Below are 21,421 nucleotides of genomic sequence, written 5' to 3'. Positions count from 1 at the left end.
ATAATTAGATAGAATATTTAAACTCAAAATTATTTAATTCCTTGAGTAATGGAATTATTTATTTGTTAATTCATTCATTTTATTTATTTACTCATTCATTCATTCATTTCTTTATTTATTTACTTTATTTTATTTTTATTCATTAATTTATTCATTTATTGAATTTTATTTTATTTTTATTGATTAATTGATTAATTATTAATTAAATTATTAATTAATTAATTTATTTCTTTTATTTATTTATTTTTTTGGTAGTTTGTTTGCCAATATATGATAATTTGTTTCTCTTTCCACTGAATATAACTCCCTCAAAAATTAGCCCCCCCCCCCCCCCCCCCCCAAAAAAAAATAATTTGCTCTTTCCAATTTTGTCCGGAAATAACAGTTATGTTCATTCGGAACTTTTAATAATAAGGGGATTCATTTATACAACATCCGGTCGATCCCATAGGATGGAATTTCGTTAAAAATTTTAGTAAAATTACTCATTTATACAGGAATTTCATTCAAGGTACGAATATCTGCATTTGTAAAGAGATAACTAAGGTGTTACTGCTCTCAATTAGGCTCTATCTTTGTCTCTTCTGCCTAATCGTAAGATTCTCGAACATGTATTGAACTGATCACTGAGTGATTGACTTGATTTGAGTGATTGCCTGATAAACTAAAGTAAGGGTGTTATGCATTTGGGGTATTATTAGAATCTCTACATCAATAGATGAGATGTTGCCATGTTGTTTATAGAAGCTGAGATGGAACTTACAATTTGACAGCTTTAAAATCCTCAGAATGAAGTATACCCTTTGACCTATGCAGTTATTAAGATTTGTTTAATGTCCGCTTGAGCTTTATAAATAATGTTAGCATCCGTTATTTATGAAATATGATCACGAATTTTATAAGTCAATTGAATGAAGGATACACTTCTGAAATATTGAGGTAAGGAAGCACTGGGCTTATTCTCAAAGCATTTGTGCACCTCAGACTATTCATGCTATGATGTTTCTTTCAGTGGTGTTTAAACTTAGTATTGAATGTTTGTTTATGAGTTCTGTACTTCAATCATTTAATGATAAAGCCAATACAATTTTATAATTGTCTTTTAATGTTTGTTAGCTTGTTAAAAAAAATAACTCGCAGAAAATTGCTATGAATACATGTTTTATTTTGGTGATTTCCCTAGAAAAATATATTTAACTCACTAAGCAACAACATAAAATCATTTCAGTACTGTTGTTAAAAATGATGTAGCTGACTGACCAGCAATGGCAACAGCTGATACACAATCGGCGAAGCCTCGGAGTAGCCGTCGGAGACTTCATAATCCACAGGTGGAGAACGACTTCGCTCCAGGAGATGGGGAGCCACCTGCCAGACCCCCACCTCTGCAGCGGTCCCAGTCCCAGAGAGAAAGACCAACAAAGCAGCTGGACTTCTACCAAGCCATGCTGGACTTCAAAGTATGTTTACTTAATTTCTAGACTTATGAAATTATTGGGAACTTTCACCAACCCCCTAAATTACTAGGCCTAAAATATTATTATTAGGAATAAAAGAAAAATAAAAAGAATTCATCCTTCGTATTTTTATGTTCCTGCACACTTAATGCAGTTTTAACTCTTTTATTTCAAAATCCAAATTGTTAATAAGCTCAATAGTCCAATGTTGGTTCATTAAAATTATACATTATGTAATAAATGGAAAATCATCTCTGAGTCTTACACATTTGCTGTACTTTATTTCAATTAGGCAATGTTCCCAACAATGGATGCAGATGTGATTGAGGCAGTTCTGAGGTCTAATGATGGGGCTGTTGATGATACTATCGATCAGCTACTGACTATGAGTATTGATGGAGTTGACAAGGACTTTGTGGACATACCGCCAGAGCTCCTTTCCCCTGTATGTTCAGAGCATGAGGTTTTTACTAAATTTTAGCTCAGGCCAAAATAAAAAATACCTTTGTTTCCCCTAACGCTATTAAATCGAGAAAATAAAAATTCAAGTTTTTTTTTAAACAAGTTTTATAAAATACAATTTCATCAAATTCAGTTTTTATCAGAACGGCCGACATTGTTCTACTGTGATTTTCAAGCATTTGTTGGAAACAAAATGACGTCCAGATGTGATTACAGGCCAAGGGCATTAGCTCTTCATAAAACAATTGCGACGTCTCAATCTTATGCTTTTAGCCAATTGGACTTCTTTTCTCTTGAAACAATTCGATGATAAAATTTACCATGACTAATTAAGTGTGTTTCGGAGGTGTCTTGGTGTCTCTTGGTGTGAGTGAATAAATTTTCGAAAGGGACGTTAAACAACAAACAAACAAACCTGTCTTTGAATGATGTGTTCACTAGGTGGGCCCCTCGACTGGACATAAATTTTTATGGTCCTCTTTGAAGGTTTTAAAGGTTACTTCTGAAGAAAGCAAAATGCTGTCTCATGACCCTCAAAAAAGTACATTGATCGTCTATAAGCTCTGAACGCTGATTGAAGGTTTGAAAAAATATGCTTGTTTGTCTGGTCTTTGCGTATTTGAGAATCTTGTCCATTTTGTTCAATTTATATAAATGTAATGGCGTGATATTTCACAAGTTCAGTTGTGAATTAATTAATCATGAATTTTGCTTTTAAACGGCATATGTACGATACTTAGCATTTTGTTCACAAATTGCTTTCTTTTGTACTTTTCTTATTTATAAACGTAATTTTCCATTAAATTTTAGAATGTATTTTCAAAGCTGCTGTTAGAAAATAAAATTGTTTACCTACCTACCGACCCAAGTTGAGAATTTAGGGTCGGGTTAGGGGAAACAAAGATATTTTTAATTCCGGCCTCATGAGAACAAAAACAGTTTAAACATGACATTGTGTTTATAAAGCTGTGAAATCTTTCATTAAGAACTTGTTGATTGGTTTTAAAGGTGGAAGATGGCTGTCCAACCTACCATGAGAAGCGAACTGAAGATTCTCCTCCGTCATATACCGAAGCTGTCCAATCAAATAACAGTATCTGGACCACGCCCCTAACGCAAGCAACGAGTAAAACCTCTCCAACTCCGCCAAAGAGAAGCCCTATAAGGTAATGACATTGTAATGTAATGACAAACTTGCTTATATGTCTGCATAAGTATTATAAAGTACAACTAACATTAAGTGTTGATGACAGCACTAATTCCTCAGAGCTACAGGTGAAAGTTAAATTTACATAATGATGCTCCTTCAAGTTTTCTGTCAAACTGCACTCAGCCACTATATTACTGTGATGGTCATTGTATTTCCTCTTAATTTACTAGATCAAACACCACCCCTACCCCAAAGACTCACAGTCATGGACATAGTAAATCATCGTCCCATCATCATAGTCGGTCATCGCATCATCATCACCATCATCGCAGGAGCCACCGGAGTCGACAGAATGATGACATGGTGGACTCGCTAGCTCTCTCTAATACAGAACCAAAGAGACCCCTCCCCACCTCCTCAATAAGTCACAGCACCCCCGTCAAGAGTGGCTTCCGAAACTGGAATCCCCCCATGCTGGGCACCCTCCCTGACGATTTCCTGAGATTAACAGTGCCAAAGTCTCCAGATCCTCTCTCCCTGGAGGGATTTTTACCCCACAACTCAGAGAGAACTCACCACAACATCAGTAGGAGGAACAGGCACACCGAGCGACTGTCAAACAGCAGCAGTGAACACAAGAAGAAAATATCACGGAGTCGCAGTGAGCGAGCTCCAGAAAGACCCAAGTGGTCCCATGGAGGTGAAGGTTTACCTGTGGTGCATGCTGGGAAAAGTGTGGACGTGTCCCCAGGGATGTCCAAATCATTAGTAAGCCTATTTATAGTAACAAGAATATTTTAGGGTCTCAGTAGGTAAATTTTCTTAGACCCATGAAAGCTCTCTTTTTATGCATTCTATGGAAAGGATGTAGAATTATATGGGGCATTTTTTGCTTTGTTTTCTATGGAGAGATAAATTTTTAGAATACAGTACTCTTGTCATATATTTACATCCTAGAAAACAGGTGTAAATACTGCAATTTTCATACAAGTCCAACCTTCCTGCAGAAAGAAAAATTTGTTTCCTTGATTTCTCATTTTAAAGATTTCGATAAGAAATACTGAAATTTTACAGAGATTTTTACAGGAGTATGTTTAGATCTCTCAAGGTTATTTGAGATTTACTGTCTCTCTACGAAGATGAACATCATATATAGAATTTATTTGTTTATTGATGTTCATTTAAGTAGGATTAACATTCAAAGAGACTTTCATTTTACCGCTTAATAACATTTTACATTCTATGTTTGTAGATAATTTCCTCCCATGAATTCAGTCAGGACATGCTTGATGAGAAACTGAAGGAGAACGAGCGCCGGAGAAGGAAGGCCGTGAAGAACGTAGACCTAGAAATGTCCCAGTACTTGGAGGACGAGCGGCTTGCCATCGCTCTACAGAACAGCGAGTTCTTACAGGAGCTCCGGGGAAATGAGGACTTCATGAAAACTCTAGAAAAAGGTAAGGAATTAATGTGTATTACAGTTGATAGTGTACAGGGTCATTTAATTGCTAGAGTGACACTGGAAAGCTTAAGGAAGTTTTTTCTTGTTTTGAGGAAATATTTTCTAATTTGTCTATGAATTTTTTTGTGTATCATAAAGGATGTTTTTTTTAAATTCAGTCATGTACAGGGAATAATGTTTACTTGGTCTTGACAGATTTTCATTGAAGAATAAATTCCCCACATTTTTTGACATGCAGTGATCAATGAAATGCCTTTGCAAGGAAGAAGGATGTTGGAGATTTTGTTAATTATTTTTCAGATCACAGGGACATGGCTTCATTTGAGCCCACTATGCTGCCTGCCCTACAGCCAAGGGAGACAACAGGTATCCAGTGATCACAATCACCTCAAATTTTATTTATCAAAAAAAAAAAACAATGAATTTCATGAAGAGAATAAAAATACAGAGATTGAAAAGTTGGTATGACTTTCATAGTTCCTAGAAAATGACACATCATAAAAATTTTTATCTCATGGTAAGTTCATGAGAATAAACACTGGAAGGTCATGCCATATTTATGTATTTGCTTATTCTTCATTTCAGCTACAAATGGTTATGGAGATGACAGACAGACAAACCTGGAAGCATTTCCGTTTACCCAGAATTCCCCAAAACAAAAGGATGAAGACGCAGAACTGCGGAGACAGCTCAATAACATGGGTGGAGGTAAAGAACTGACAACTGGTGAATTTTATCACTAAGTTGTATGTGCTGTGTATTAGCTCATAAAGTATTGGTACATGTGGATAACTAAAGCTTCAGAAAGATAGAAAAAGCTGAAGTCTAAAGATGTTTTGTGTTTTTATAGCATCCAAGAAGCAATTCATGGCACTAGCCAAGAAGTTTTTCTCCAGAAGGAAGAAGAAAATGACTTTAAAACAAATGTATCCTTAAATTGTCTGTGTTTGGTGTTTAATTTTATATACATGTACACTGTACTTTTCCTAGTTATCACAATTTTACAGAAAGAAAATGGTATATACATGCATTGACCTAATTTTGGGTTGATTGTAGAATGTGTATAAATGTATTATTGACCTTAACTTTGAACCAGTCAGAAGGAGAAGCTGGCGCCCTCTATGGTGAATCTGCTTGATAGCGATGAGGAAGACTTTGTCCCGGATGAGGACTCAAATCCATATAATCAAAAGGCCGAGATAGAGCCACTGGTAAGAGCTAGTCAAACTGACTAGTTAAGTCTTATTTCAGAGTCACTCTGTCTGTAGGGATGTAGGAGTAATGGTTTATTTCTGTAGAGATGTATTAAGTACAGCTTTGTGGATGTCTTCATTACTGTAGAGATGTGTTTATGTCTGTTTAGATGTATTATATAAGCTAATGACGTGCTTATTTCTATTACAGCCAGACAGTTTACTGAGGATACCTAATGTACGGACACCTGATCATCAGCGGACCAGTAGTATGCCTGTCTATCACGACAACAAAGCCACAGACTTTATATGACAGCACCATCTAGACAGCAGAGAGTCGATAAATGGTGAACCATCAGACTATCACGGCAACAAATCCACAGACTTTATATGACAGCACCATCTAGACAGCAGAGAGTCGATAAACGGTGAACCACCAGACTATCACGGCAACAAATCCACAGACTTTATATCACCTCACTATAGACAGTCTATAAATGGTGAACCACCCGGCCAGTTTTAGCTAGAGACAGTTTTATTTCAGGGTACACTATGTCCTCCAAGCAATAAGTATAACCTCTTATTCTGAACAATTAATGCAATACATGTCTGTTATCAAGAACAATAGATTGTTTACTTCATTTTGAACAATTGCCAGTTTTAACATGGCTTTAATTGATTCTGTGTACTTTTTGTTACTGTCTCACAAGTGTATTTTGACAGTTTCTGTATTTTACTCTTAATTTTGTAAACATCATTAATTAATCAAGCAAGCGTCTCATGGTCTTTTTTCAATAATTCATCTAAAATACTGTATGTGCATTTTATGAAGAATTATTTTATATTACATTGTATAGAAGGATTTTTGTCTATTGTTGTAAGAGAAATAATATGTTATTTACTTATCTGAGTGACTTTTAAATGATTAGCAATTATATCAAGTATTCAGTTATGTATTTTTTGAGATTGATAACGATCAGCACTAAATGTTTACTATTAATTTTATCTTCTTGCACAATTTCCCAGTGCCTGAAAAATCTAATACAGTATTACACATCTATCATCTGTGGTCTTTTAATTGAATTGGAAACCAGCTCTCTATAAGTATCTATATTTTTCATTATTTACCAATTTTATATCTGAGGGCTTCATTAATACTTGAATTTGGTGAAATTTTTCAGTACAAAGACTTTTTACTTTCCATGAAAATTTAGAACAGCATACAGTAAACTTTTCTGTCACAGATCAGTGGGTATTACAAAATTATCCTCCATAAATAAGGTTGTTAGAATTAAAGGAAGCTAGCAGAGTGTTTCAAGATCTTGGAGCTTTAGTTTTACTGTTATATTGGTGCAGTTGTAGTTAGGAAGATTTAAAGTAATAAGTTTCCTTTAAATTCTTTAATGGTTTCTCTTGCTTTCTAACTGATCCTCATCTTTGATCTTTTCTTATAATTCTCTTCATAAGGTGCTTGTATACAATCAAATCAGTTGTATCTTTTGTACATAGTTAGATATTATATTTATTATTTGTATGTTATTTTTGTATCGTTATTAGTTTATACACAGACTTTGGGGTGCTGTATAAAACACTCTGATAAAAAACTTAAGTTAGACAATTTATCTAAAATTGCTTTAGACTTTTAATATTAAACTTTCAAATTGCTTTAGACATTGAACTCCCCAAATTGTCTGCATGGAGAATCACTCCTTGCCAATTACATTAGTGCAGTTCTGAAATAGAATAAAATTATTTGTTAGTATCATGGACAACTGAGTTCTACTGGACAGTAATACTAAATACTTTCTTTACTATATTACAAGCAGGGTAGAATATAACGAAGCTCTTAATGAAATTACTGATAGGGTATTTATATTATGATGCAATAATTGTATATGTAATTTCATGTTTCATTAAATATCACATACATGTACACTGCATGCTACGGTAAACATAACCTGTAGTTTTCATTGAACAGCAATTCAGTGTTTTTTTAGTCTCACAAAAGTCATTTTTTTAAAGAATGAACATGTCATGAATCTGATTGCACCATGATTTATTAACAACATCATATATTTTCAAATGTGATATCCTTTATCTGAAAAAAGAAGTTTCTTAAAAGAAAATTGGCTGGACTATAATTAACTAAAAATTATTTTGATATACGATGAAGAGTTTAGAAAGCAATGTAAATGTTCAATGTGTAATACAATTTTTTTTCTTAATAATTGGGATAAATTATCATTCTGTAATACATGTATGTACAGCTCCTTGCTAACTTTCCTGATGTACTCTGAGCAAATCATTTAGGACAGAAATACATTACACAAATGTATAAAAAATCATCTGTTGTATTTACAGTAAAACTCGTTTAGTACGAACACGGATATAGCGAATTCACGGATATAGCGAGGTTTTTCTGGGTCCCCGGCAAAATTCTTAACAAATCTTTGTAAAATTTTACAGTTATAACGAACTCTGATATAACAAATTTACAGATATAGCGAACTGATTTTGAGTCCTGTTGAGGTTAAATGTAATAAAATTTACATCTTTTATAACGAACTTTCAAAAATTATAAAAAATTGGTAAATTGAACTGACTTTATTTCCTTTTAGCATTTGTATATGAAATACAATTCATGATAAAACCTAAGTTATCGAAGATATGTTTTGTTATATTTGCTTCCCTAACATATTTGGTAGTAATACTTGAAGCAAAACATGCATATTGCGAATTCGCTATAACAGTTATACGTTTATACGGATGTAACGAGTTACGTATAGTGAATTAAATTCGGATATAACCGAGTTTTACTGGATATAGTGACACTGCATAAAAGGTCATCCACTCCCTTTATCTGTATGCAGTAACAAAGAATTGTTGTGAACAAACAACTGGAAATAATTTAATTCTGTTTGTATTCTTGTCTCTCATAATTTCCAAAAAGGAACGCATAACATTTTGTATAATCTGGTTTGGTATACACACCCCCTTGACAACCAGCTAAATACTCCATCAATCCCCTCATTTCACTTCGCATGAAAAATTCCAGATTTAATGAATGTACCTTTAACTTCAAACAGTTGCTCCTCATGTAAACAAGCATCATGGTTGCTTTATGCCTCCCCTTGCTTCCCATCACTTCCGTAACAAAGAATTATTTTAAAATTAAATTATAAGTGAACAAACAACTGGAAACGTACAGGAAATAGTCATTTACACTTTGTAAATACCACACCACAAATAATATAAATGCTAATGCAATATCATGTCTTATCATTCTCATTTGCCTCCTCAAGTATTATCATTTTTAATAAGTTATATTTTAACAAATTATAAATCGGTTTTAAATAACCCAGTGTTTTTTTTTATTTATTCACTTTGTCAAAGGATAGCACTCACTTTGTCATGTGTAGGGCATATTCACCTAATGACTAACCTTCATTTCCAGATTAAGCTTTAGTAATACTGTATATGTTATAGGTCTTATTGTCAAGATGTATAAACTGTATGTATTGAAGTATATGTGTATGTACTACTATCAGATGTATATTTTGTGTGTAGGAAATTGGAAAATATGATGATCTTGTACATGAAATAGGGCTCTTCATGCAGATTTTACTAAACTTGATGCCAAATTTTCTAGCATTAATCAAAGCAGTGTGATCTACTATCCTACATAAACAATCTGTACTCCTCATCTGATGTAGTTTTATGTCACTCTGTAAAAATACTCAACATATACAACTGTACGACATTTTAATTTGATCAGCACATACTGAATGAGTGTTGTGCCTTAAGTTTATAAGAACCTCACATATTATCTAATTAAGGTGAAATTTCAAAATTACAGATTTAAACAACAGAAACTCAAAGAGAATACGCGTCTTGATCTTGAAATAAGTAAAAACTTTTTTATTGTATTGATGACTTTTAGGGGGAAAATAGACTAAATCCCGTGATCACAGATTTTTGCAATTGCTTTTCTGCATTAGAGAAACCAGTTTTCAGTTTCTTCGAATTTGAAAAAGATATAATTTATGTGTTTTTATACAGAGTAGGAAATTTGTTGATACTTAACATACTACTGTCTTGTTTTACAGTAAGATTTTATTTATAATTGAAGCATGGAGCTTCCTGTGACCAAGTATTGTCTTTAAGGTGATGACTATTGGTTGTACAGACTACCTCTGTAACGTGTACATTGGTTATGTTAATACTGCGTTATTGTTATCTAGATCAATATGTAACCTGTTTATTATGTGTGTAGATAATAAAGTTAATTTGATCATTTGGGTTTTTCTTGCAGTATTTTTGTGTGTATTACAGAACAACTCACTTCTTTAATCTAAGAGTCCCTGGCCCTGGGGCAGGAATTCCACTAAGTAGAGGCAACTTTTCTAATCATAACTTAGCACTTAGCTTGTGTGCAAAGTACAAAAGAGTGTAAAGATTTTTAAAGAATTTAAGCGTTTTTTACCATTTTATTAATAAAGCTCACATGTTCAGTCGCTAATCATTAGACCATGAATTTCACAATTGAAATAGCTCTCTGCATACCATAACCAAGTTTTTCTGCAAAATATATTGGTCAGGAGAAGTTTTTAAAAAGATTTACTAGTATGCATTTTTCCATTGGCCATCCTTGGCTGACTCTGCTACGCTCCATTCAAACCTCGGATGTGATTGGTGGAGAAATATGCATCAGGTCGATACATTTCTCCACCTGAAACTGCCTTGTCGCTCATTTCATATTTCGCTCTGCATAAAGATTCTTATTTTGTCTAATGCTTCCTTGCAAATAGGCTTTGATTACAGCCTTATGTTTGTAGGCTTTGAGAGCAAGAAAAAAGTGTTGGGCGTGCCACAAATTAACTCAGATTTCAAATGTATGAAAGAAATTCAAATAAGATCATGACTAAATCAGCAAGATGGTAGAACACCTTTGACATCCGAGGTTTTGTGCAAGGTACGAGCCACATGAGTGATGCATTTTCACTTCATGGCCATAGGACTATGAGCTCAACCCTAGCACCAGAACCCCGGGGCCACAATTTCGCATGGTCTCGATGCTTAAAATTATAATCATGTCATAATCATGCTGACTATTTTACTGTTTGGTGCTCCTGAGTAAAGAAATGCTCATTATAATCATGTTATAAACATGCTTACAATTTGACTGCTCAGAAGTTTTTATTAATTTTGATGGTTTTTGTCCCAGCCCTCTTCCCCTCTAGGGACAGGGACCATGACTTATATATTTACACCAGAGAGGAAGATAAAAATGTTCAAAGCTGAGTGACTCAAGTTAAACAGAGTTAAAACAGAAACCTGGATCACTGTGTCATATCAATAAAGATATCTTTTTTCCTTAGAAAAACTTAATTTGTGACATGTCTTCCCTTTACATGTTGATATGGCTAACATGCCGATAGTAAATATTTAATATATTAAAAGAATTACAAACAGAAAAATGTTTTCAGCATTTATTTCATTTTCATTTGACCCTTTTTCCTAGCCAAAACTTTGGTTTTTGTTTTAGAGTCTTTGTAATATCTCCGGCAGATCGGCGGATATTTTTACGCTCTTTGTGATGCTCCCTCGACTTCTGTTGTCGACTGATCTCTCGTTCACTCTTTTTAAAGGTGAAGGTCAGCTCCCTGTTGCCTAGAGATCCAGATTTCGAGATGATGCTGTCATCCTGTGTATCCTGTAGTCTCTCTGCCAAAGACTTCTTGGCTAGTTTCTTATGACTTGTTCCCCTACTATCAAGTTCAACACCATCTTTAATTTCATAGAACTTTGGACCGTTTCTCTTTTCCAAATTTTCTGCCCGCCTGGCCTGAGCTGCCTCTATGCGTAACTTCTTGTGCTGTTCTTTGAGTTCTTTTGTCCATGTGTGTTCATCATCTGAACTTTCACTTTCACTATCACTCCCTCTTGTTTCTTCCTCGTCACTGACTTCAGCGAACTGTTCCATCTTGGCCTGCTTCTTCCTGCGAACTTTATCCAGCTTGGACACCACAGGATTGACCAGTTTATATTCCTCGCTATTCACATTGATCTGGAACTCGGGGTTGGAGAACATGGCCGAGAATCTGTCGTCCTCCAACAAAGACGTAGTTTCCTTGACTTTCTTCTTGTTGGTTCCTATTTCTTTAACATCCATCAGTTTCTCTGCTAGGTCTCTATTAACCTTCGGGAGTTTCTTCAGTCTAACTCGATTGGCTCTCTCCTGGTCAATCTTTTCCCGTATCTTGTTCTTCCTGTACTCCTCATAGGCAAATGGTTCAGCAATGGCCTTAGCCTTGTTGTAAAGTCTGTTGTCCATGAAAAAGCCATGCATGTAAGCTCTTAGTAACGTTGATCCTATTAAGTGGGACAGACCAAGTTCCTCCAACTCTCTCCTTGTTACAAATTTGTAATCATCATACACAATCTGAGCCGTGCTTTCCTCCAATTCCTCTGTCAGATTGTCTAGAAATGAACACCATTTTGGAGCAGTTCCTAATGTTGGTATGTAATAGGACAAGATTTTTTGGCCTTCATTAGCCATGAAAAGAAGTCCAGAGTTGGGAAGAAGACAAAGATCATTGAGGTTTGTGCCTGGTTCAATTGAAGTGAAAGCTTTTCCCGTTTCACGATCCCACAACTTAAGGATTTTTGTGTCCATAGACAGGACGAGATTAAGTGATTTTTGAAACTCGATTGATTTAATGGGCAGTTCATACTGATGATCCTTTACAAGCAGAGGTTTGCTAGACCGAATGTCATACAATAAGATATGTCCCGTGCTTGTTCCTACAGCCATATTCAATGCATCAGCAAACTTCAGTGCAGTCACATTTGGAAGTTCCTGAACATCTTCAATATGATTGGACAGTGTAATGTCTAGGATTCCTGCACCTTTGCGTACTCGTGGGTCAAAGCATTCCACAGTTCCTGACGCTGTCCCACAGGCTAACAGTCCATGCGAGGGATTTATCTCACAACAGTTGATGTCTGGTGATTTAGTGGTGAGGGGACTCAGAAATCTACCCTGCTCTAAGTTAATTCGGTAAACATCTGAGCCAATTCCACCAATATACAAGTCACAACTTGGGAAATGATAGGCCATATCTCTCCCATATTTTGGTATTCTCAATCTGTAATACCTTCCAAATTGGGAATGCAGTTCTATGTACCTATCACACTGAAGAAACACTAATTTCCCATAATCTTCTCCTAGAAATTGGAACTTGACAACATCAGAATCAAGTCCTCTTTCAAATTTGAGTGACATCTGTGCGGTATCGAAGCATTTGATTCTTGGTTTGTAAGTTCCTGTGGCACAGATGTATTGTCCATCCGGTGAGACTCCAACACAGTGACTAGCTGTCGGCATGTCAAAGTCCTGTAGAAGCTCGATTCTTCTCCTCACATCAATGTCCTGCTTCTGTAAGGAGCGCCTCTGTCTGAAATAGAAATAAAATATACGAAAATTAGGCCTATTACTGGGCATCTCTTACTCCATTTTCGCTAAATCAAATGATATAATATAAAATATATAATGCTACCGAAGTTCATAGTTCCAAATATGGCACTTACAGTAATATACAGATCTAAGTGTAACAGGTCCAGTACAATCTCCTGATTTAGCTATATAGCTTTAAATAGCTATATAGCTTTATTAAGCTATTCAAAATAGCTTTATTTAGCTATTTTTATACAGTTTTTCACAAAAATATTTATTGCTGAAAATAAACAAAAAGTCGCATGTATTTGACTCTTCATATTTGTACTATGGGCTATCAAAACAACAACCAAAATCAAAGATAGTTCTAACTTTGCAGCTTTTGAATACTTTTAAGTAAAAGAGAATTTCTATTGTTAGAATAACTGTCCACTACCTTGGGTGCCTTGAGGCATGATTGCTTCTCATTGTGCTGAACTGTTACCAATCAATTATCTTGTTAAACATAATAAGTCTCCATTATAATATCATTGCAGAAGTAACTGTATCAATTGCTTTATATAGCCCCAAAACTTGTAGAACTTTGAATACAAAGTCTCTCAAGGAGACGTAATTTGATGAGTGGATTTTACATACATTATTTTAAGAGGAGTTCAAAGTTGTATATCATCACTGCATCAAGGTGCGCTTTTTTGTACATACTGAGAAAATTACATCTTTGAGAAAAAAGTATAGTAAAATAGCTAAATTAAGCTATACCGAATAGCTTAATAAAGCTATATAGCTATTTAAAGCTATATAGCTAAATCAAGAGATTGTACTGGACCTGTGTAATGTGTTACTGTGTCTAACATAGCCTACCTGTCCGACAGCCATTCTGGGAGAGATTTTCCAGCGCTGAGATTATAGATCTTCACATTATTTGGATTTGAAACCTGCATTCTGTCAGCTTGCTAAGTAATAACTCACTTTCTCGCCCCGTGAATACAAAAAACTAGAACTATCGACATGAACATGAGGAACATGTGTTTACAACGTAAACCGGAAATACCCAAAATGAACAAAATTTTCTATTCCGGATAATTTTGAAATGTATATTTTTATTTTCTATACATCTAAAAATATTTACGAAAAATGCAATTTAGAAGAAGAAAAAATTTGGATTGGTTTAGATAATTTTGTAAATTACTATGGGATGGGCACAACTCCAAACAAACGAAATTTTACAGAGTCTTTCCTTCATAATAAACAGTGATTTATAATAAATGCATCAAATGCCTCACCCTCCTCTACTCATTAATTAAAAAAAACAAACAAATCTAATGCTCATAATTTTAGATAGAATTTATTAGTAAATGTTCTACCGAGCCTCTTCAGGAATACTGTACGTGCAACAATATATTCAAGAAGTGGTATAATTCATATGTGAATACTTAAAAATCCCAAAGAACTTTTGGAAAATTTGAAATCTCAAAACTTCACAAAAATCGGCAATATAAAAATTTACGACTCTTCAACTTTATATACAACCCTTCCGCAAGATAAATTAAAGTCCAGGCTTTTTCACATCATCATGATCACTGACAGAGCTCAGCTTTAAAAAAATGGAACTCATAAACAATTAACCTTGTCATTGGTCATTTGCAAAAGTTATTTCTTTTAAAAATCCTTGTATTTGTTCAAACAAATACTCAAGATTCATGACTTTCTGATTGACAATATCTATGTGGTTTTTGGAGACCAGTTCTTCCAGCAACAAGTTGGAGTTCCTACAGGTACCTATTGCGCCCCGTTATAAGAAGACCGGTTTTTAAAATATATTCATATGAAGTAGACTCATACCTGGAAAGAAGAAAACAAGTCCTGTTGCCTTCAACTCGACATAAATTAAATATATCGACGAAGTTTTGTCAATTAACAACTTTTTTTTGCCCATTCTAGATCTTATGTCGATTCTTATATCCTGGTGAGCTTGAATTAAAAGATACAACCGAGTCTGACACATTTGTTTCATATTTGGATATTTTTCTAAAAGAATATGTTAATGGTTCTCTAAATACCGGGCTTTATAATATATGTGATGATTTAGATAATTTTCTGATGATTTAAATAATAACTTCTCTTACTCATGCAGCAATACCTTTATCAGTTATTTGAAAACAAGTTAATGAAACAAGGATTTCAGCAGTCTTGTTTAAAGTCGTCATTTCGTAAGTAAGTTCTATGAGCGATCGATACAATGACCTTGTCAGCAAATACAATCTATTATTAGGCATAAGCCAAATGCTAAATGACGTTTTTCATACTGTCTAATTATTAATATGTTGAGCTTTTATTTTCACACTGACTTTTTGTTATTTCCCGATCATGACAAGGAGCACACGGCGGGTGTGACCGGTCAGCAGGAGTTGCTTTCTCCTCCATGATATCTGATCCTGATCCCATCTCTGATGTTTTAATATTAGAGGTCCGGGATTGATTTGTATTGTTTAATGGACTTTTGAGCTTGAATACTGTTCGTCATCTTTATATATATTTCATGTACGCAATTTCAGGATACCCTACGAAGGAAAAATTGACAGAAATCGTCTTTTAACTTGACAATTTTCTATAGGAATAATAGTCAGTCGTCCCCGTTATAGAGTTACCTTTCTTATCAGAGGTCTATGATAGAAGTCATTATGTATTACTGGAAACATGACGTAAAACAATAAACAGCTATAAGCGATGGCAAACTGTGAACCTATGTTAGACTAAAACAAGAGGCCCATGGGCCACATCGCTCACCTGAGAAGCTTTAACCATTCTGTTCTTTACCAGATTTCCCCCTTGTAATACATAATGCATCCCCACCCTACCCCACTAATCATAATTTAGACATTTTGAAATCTACACTACCCCAGGATCTTTCCATGTGCACATAAGTTTCAGCTTTTCTGGCCCAGTGGTTCTTGAGAAGAAGATTTTCAAAGATTTTTCCTATATATTTCTATGTAAAAATTTGATTCCCCATTGTGGCCCCGCCCAACCCCTGGGGTCATGATTTGAACAATTTAGAATCTACACTACCCTAGGATGCTTCCACATAAGTTTCAGCTTTTCTGGCCCAGTGGCTCTTGAGAAGAAGATTTTCAAAGATTTTTCCTATATATTTCTATGTAAAACTTTGATTCTCCATTGTGGCCCCGCCCTTCCCCCTGGGGTCATGATTTTTATAATTTAGAATCTACACTACCCCAGGATGCTTCCACATAAGTTTCAGCTTTTCTGGCCCAGTGGTTCTTGAGAAGAAGATTTTTTAATGACCCCACCCTATTTTTGTCTTTTCTTGATTATCTCCCCTTGTGAGGAAACTTGGCCCTTTATTTTAACAATTTAAATTTCCCTTTACCCAAGGATGCTTTGTACCAAGTTTGGTCAAAATTGGCCCAGTGGTTCTTGAGAAGAAGTCGAAAATGTGAAAAATTTACGGACGGACAGACGGACGGACGGACGACGGACAAAATGTGATCAGAAAAGCTCTCTTGAGCCTTCGGCTCAGGTGAGCTAAAAAAGGAAGAGATAGCTATCTAACCAATTGTAATTCATCTACGTTCATTTACTCTTACTTTTGCTTTCGGAAATGCAAAAAGAGGGATAAATGGCTTGTTTCCATCTTCTATTGTTTTCATTATATGTGTTGGTAAATTTGTCAATTTTGTCAATAAAAATTGTTTAAACTAAATAATAACTCACTCAAGTCATGAAATCATGAAGTGCTTGTAACGTAAAATAATTTATGGAGATAACGAACAGTATTTAAGCTCAAAAGTACATTGAAACAATACAAATCAGGAGCCGATCAGCTGACCGGTGCACCGGCCATAGCCATCTTGTGCTCCTTGTCATGATCGAAACAAACGAGGAAAAAATCCAACGAGGGAGTAATGGCCTAACAATTAGTAAGAAAAAAGTTGATCAGCATTTGTCTTAATGGTAGGTTGTATCTGCTGATAAGGTCATTGTATCGACCACAGAATTTAAATGATTAACGAAATGATTATTTCAAAACTTTCATTTTCTTGTTGCATTAACTTAATTGTAAGTGACTGCTTCGTTTTAAAATTGTTCGCACGTAGAGTACGTAGAGGATGCTCTTGCATTCGAATCAACTGACCGATCGAGAGACATAAACCCTATATACATGTGATAAGGATATATTGCTACAGAAGTAAGGGAAGTTGACGATTGAAAAGTTGGAAGTTATGCCTTTTTATCATAAAGCTTTATTGTCAGGTTACTATTAACGTTTTTTTTTTCGTGAACAATACTTTTCAAATATGAAACAGATGTGTCAGACACTGTGGTGTCCATCACTTCAAGCTCACTGGGATATATCTTATGAATGGAAGCAACTATTTTTAATTAATAATGCGTCGTCGATATATACATGTATCGAGTTGAAAGCAAAAGCAAGTGTTTTCTTCTTCTCGTGTTCAAGATTTTGAAAAAATTCATATGAATGCAAAAAGGTCTGCTTATAACGGGACACAATTGGTACTCATGGGAATTCTGACAGATTATTGGAAGACCTGGTCTCCAAAAACCACATAGATATTGTCAATCAGAAATTCAAGCACCTTTTTAAATATCAACTTTAGAGGACTTGTGTGTACAATCAGATTGTTTTTATCAAATAGATTCCTTACAAAGATACATAGCGGGTTCGAGTAAATGTTCAACCACGCCTCTTTCTTCACTCCTCACTAAGATATTAACAGTAATGAAGGAGAAACTTCAAGAGTACTGTGCAACAATATATTCAAGAAGTGGTGAAAATCAGACGTGGATACTTAAAAATTCCAAGGAACTTTTGGACATTTTGAAATCACAAGATTTTACCATTTAATAAACTGCTTAAAAACTTGACTTTTCAACTTTATACACAACCATTCCCCACGATAAATTAAAGTCCAGGCTTTTTGATATCATTGATAGCTCTTTTTTTCAATAAAAATGGAACTTGTACTTACCTGGTCGTTGGTCATTTGCAAAATTATTTTGTTAAAACACATTCTGACTGCACACACAGTTATTCTGAAGTTGACCTGAAAAAGATGCTTGAGTTTGAGCCACAACATCAACGTAAAGAGATTACATTTAGAAGGCTCAAGAATATCAACATACATGATATGAGTAGAGATATCAAAAATCAACTACAAGATGAATCCGCACGAAATGAGAACACGTCTGTTGACCATTTAGTACAAAGGTACAACGAATGCCTCTCGCATATTCTAGACACACATGCGCCTCTTGTTAGCAAGTCAATTCTTATAAGAGCTAACACAGAGTGGTACACAGACGAGCTCAGGACAGCGAAACAACAGAAGCGGAGAACGGAGAGACTTTGGCGTAGATCTAAACTGGAAATACACCACCAGCTTTTTAAAACGGAAAGTAAGCAAACAGGCCAATTACTACACAAGGCAAAAGAAGAATTCTATTCTGCTAAAATTCAGGAATGTAGATATGATCTGAAAAACTTCTTTAGGGTGACGAATTTATTGATGGGTAAGAATCAGGAGAGTCCCCTACCAACATCATCATCAGATGAAGATCTTACAAATAAATTTTCAACGTTTTTTATAGACAAAGTAACATCCATCAGAGAGACACTTAAACAAAAAACAGAAAAAGAAGACAGCTACTAGTATTTAGACACAGACATACACTATAATGGGCCTCTATTAGCTGCTTTTGAACGTACCACTGAAGATGAAGTACGATCACTAATAATGAAGGCACCCAGTAAATCATGCGAACTGGATCCAATTCCAACAAAGCTACTGAAAAAGTGCCTGGATCCGGTAATACCGCTTTTCACAGAAATGGTTAATGCATCTCTCGATCAGGGAATTTTTCCGTCTGCTTGGAAGGAGGCCATAGTTCGTCCATTTCTTAAGAAACCTGGACTAGATAAGGAAGTGTTGAAAAACTATCGGCCCGTATCAAACTTGAGTTTTACCTCAAAAATATTGGAGAAAGTTGTGGCTCGTAGGATGGATGCCCACTTGGATGCGAATTCTCTTCGCGATCCACTTCATTCGGCATATCGTCCCAGGCACTCCACGGAAACGGCCCTCATCAAGGTCCACAACGATATTGTGACAGCCCTGGACCAACAATCTTCAGCAGTCCTTGTCCTTCTGGATTTATCCGCTGCTTTTGATGTTATTGACCATAAGATACTGTTCCAACGCCTAACTGTGTCTTATGGTTTCCGTGATGGAGCTCTTGAGTGGATCAAGTCTTACCTCAAGAGCAGAAAACAATGTGTCACAATTGGATCCGTCCGATCAGAGTTTAGACAGCTGCCTTTCGGTGTCCCCCAAGGATCTGTACTCGGACCGAAATTGTATTGCCTCTTCTCCAAACCCATTGGAATCATATGCCATCGACATGGAATGATATATCACTGCTATGCAGATGATACACAAATCTACATGATCATAAGACCACTGGAAAATTGGGACAATTATTTCTCTCGACTTAAAGCGTGTCTTAGTGAAATTGGTTCATGGATGACATCAAACCTACTCAAACTAAACCAAGAAAAGACCGAGCTAATAATCTTCACCACAAAGCAACACCAGAAGTACCTGCCAACATTACAACTAAAATTTGGTGATAATATCATTGAAAACGTGCCATGTGTAAAAAATCTAGGTGCATTTTTCGATCAACACCTTACTATGGAAAAACAGGTATCCTCGGTCGTCAAGTCATCCTATTTCCAATTAAACAATTACGGAAGTATATGGCGCTTTCTTACAAAAGAAGCCTGCAAGACCACGGCGAACGCCGTTATCACTGCCAGATTGGATTACGGAAACTGCCTTCTATATGGGAGTTTCAAAGGCCATAATAAACGGATTCAAAAAGTCCAGAACACGGCAGCTGGTTTACTTACAAGATCATCGAAACGGAAGCATATTACACCTATCCTAGCTGATCTTCATTGGCTACCCGTTTCTTTTCGTCCACAATATAAAATCTTGACATATGTCTACCAATCCTTACACGGGTTAGCTCCATCTTATATCAAAGATCTTATAATGGAATACAAGCCTACCAGATCACTGCGATCTGAGTCAACATCACGGTTAGTTGTTCCTAAGATCAGGACGAAGACATATGGCGAACGTCGACTTGGTTGGGCAGCAGCATTTTTGTGGAACGACCTTCCTAATGACATAAAGCAGGCCCAGTCCCTGGATATTTTCAAAAGACAATTAAAGACACATTTTTATAGAATAGCTTTTTAATTATCAGGTGCTCAATTTTTAGCAGCAAATCATAAATCACAAATGATGTTCCTTTATTGAGTTTTATTAATGGCGTAATTGTATTTTGTGTGTAATTTTTAGTATTTTTTAATGTTATATCCGGTAATTTCGAACACATATATGAGTATGGGTTAATATTTTATATAAGTTTTCATAGCTTTTAAATTATGTTTACTTGCGTTTTATTGTACAGCGCTTTAGAGTTAACATTAATATTTAGCGCTTTATAAATTCATACATTATTATCAATTCATATATTATTTCTGATTGACAATATCTATGATGTTTTTGGAGACCAGGTATTCCAACAATCTGTTGGAATTTCCATGCGTACCAATTGCGCCCCGTTATTAGCTATTTTTGTATTCATATGAAGCAGAATTTGTGCAAAATCTTATGCGTGGAAAGAAGAAAACACTTGCTGTGGCCTTCAACTCGACATTTCGGTATATCGACGACGTATTTTCAATTAACAAAGATAATTTCCATTCTTATGTAGATACGATATACTAGTATCCCGGTGAGCTTGAGATAAAAGATACCACAGAGTCTGACATGTCTGTTTCATATTTGGATATTTTACCTGAAATAGACGTTTTTTAAAATGGTAATCTAACAACCAAGCTCTATGATAAACGTGATGACTCTATAACTTTTCTATCGTCAACTTCCCTTACTTATGCAGCAATATACCTTCATCACCTTCATATGGAGTTTATATATTTCAGTTGATTCGATACGCAAGAGCATTCTCTACGTATGATAAATTTCTAAAACGAGATAAATTATTGACAAACAAGTTGATGGAACAAGAATATTAACAGTCTCGTTTAAAATCATCATTTCTTTATTTCTATGGTCGGTACGATGACCTTGTTAGCGATTTAAATACAATTTATCATTGAGTGAGATG

At 35.2% G+C, this 21,421-nt stretch overlaps 2 protein-coding genes across 2 annotated transcripts; one reads left to right on the top strand and one right to left on the bottom strand.

Annotated features, from left to right (window-relative positions):
- Nucleotides 1-412: 412 nt before the first annotated feature.
- LOC134253333 (myotubularin-related protein DDB_G0290005-like) lies at nucleotides 413-8,463 on the top strand. The gene is made up of 11 exons (XM_062735865.1): nucleotides 413-511; nucleotides 1,229-1,460; nucleotides 1,750-1,902; nucleotides 2,928-3,085; nucleotides 3,300-3,837; nucleotides 4,322-4,526; nucleotides 4,832-4,897; nucleotides 5,117-5,239; nucleotides 5,382-5,457; nucleotides 5,628-5,742; nucleotides 5,936-8,463. The coding sequence occupies exons 2-11, from the start codon at nucleotides 1,266-1,268 to the stop codon at nucleotides 6,035-6,037; spliced, it is 1,731 nt and encodes a 576-aa protein (XP_062591849.1). The 5' UTR covers nucleotides 413-511; nucleotides 1,229-1,265; the 3' UTR covers nucleotides 6,038-8,463.
- A 2,737-nt stretch (nucleotides 8,464-11,200) lies between these two features.
- LOC134253343 (nucleolar protein 10-like) lies at nucleotides 11,201-14,215 on the bottom strand. The gene is made up of 2 exons (XM_062735875.1): nucleotides 14,042-14,215; nucleotides 11,201-13,181 (listed from the first exon to the last, which is right to left on the bottom strand). The coding sequence occupies exons 1-2, from the start codon at nucleotides 14,119-14,121 to the stop codon at nucleotides 11,225-11,227; spliced, it is 2,037 nt and encodes a 678-aa protein (XP_062591859.1). The 5' UTR covers nucleotides 14,122-14,215; the 3' UTR covers nucleotides 11,201-11,224.
- Between the last annotated feature and the right edge of the window lie 7,206 nt (nucleotides 14,216-21,421).

The sequence above is a fragment of the Saccostrea cucullata genome, unplaced genomic scaffold (assembly GCF_032062105.1).
Source record: "Saccostrea cucullata isolate Sc308-1 unplaced genomic scaffold, CSIRO_AGI_Scuc_v1 ctg176, whole genome shotgun sequence".
Classification (NCBI taxonomy): domain Eukaryota; kingdom Metazoa; phylum Mollusca; class Bivalvia; order Ostreida; family Ostreidae; genus Saccostrea; species Saccostrea cuccullata.
Note: the sequence above shows the minus strand (reverse complement) of the source record. Positions and strands in the feature narration are given on the sequence as shown.

Excerpts from the sequence above, each read along its gene's own strand:
- LOC134253333 (XM_062735865.1), top strand. The coding sequence starts at position 1,266 with ATGGCAACAGCTGATACACAATCGGCGAAGCCTCGGAGTAGCCGTCGG. Across the intron at positions 3,086-3,299 it reads CCAAAGAGAAGCCCTATAAG|ATCAAACACCACCCCTACCC; the intron begins GTAATGACATTG and ends TTAATTTACTAG. Across the intron at positions 5,240-5,381 it reads GCTCAATAACATGGGTGGAG|CATCCAAGAAGCAATTCATG; the intron begins GTAAAGAACTGA and ends GTGTTTTTATAG.
- LOC134253343 (XM_062735875.1), bottom strand. The coding sequence starts at position 14,121 with ATGCAGGTTTCAAATCCAAATAATGTGAAGATCTATAATCTCAGCGCT. Across the intron at positions 13,182-14,041 it reads CCAGAATGGCTGTCGGACAG|ACAGAGGCGCTCCTTACAGA; the intron begins GTAGGCTATGTT and ends TTTCTATTTCAG.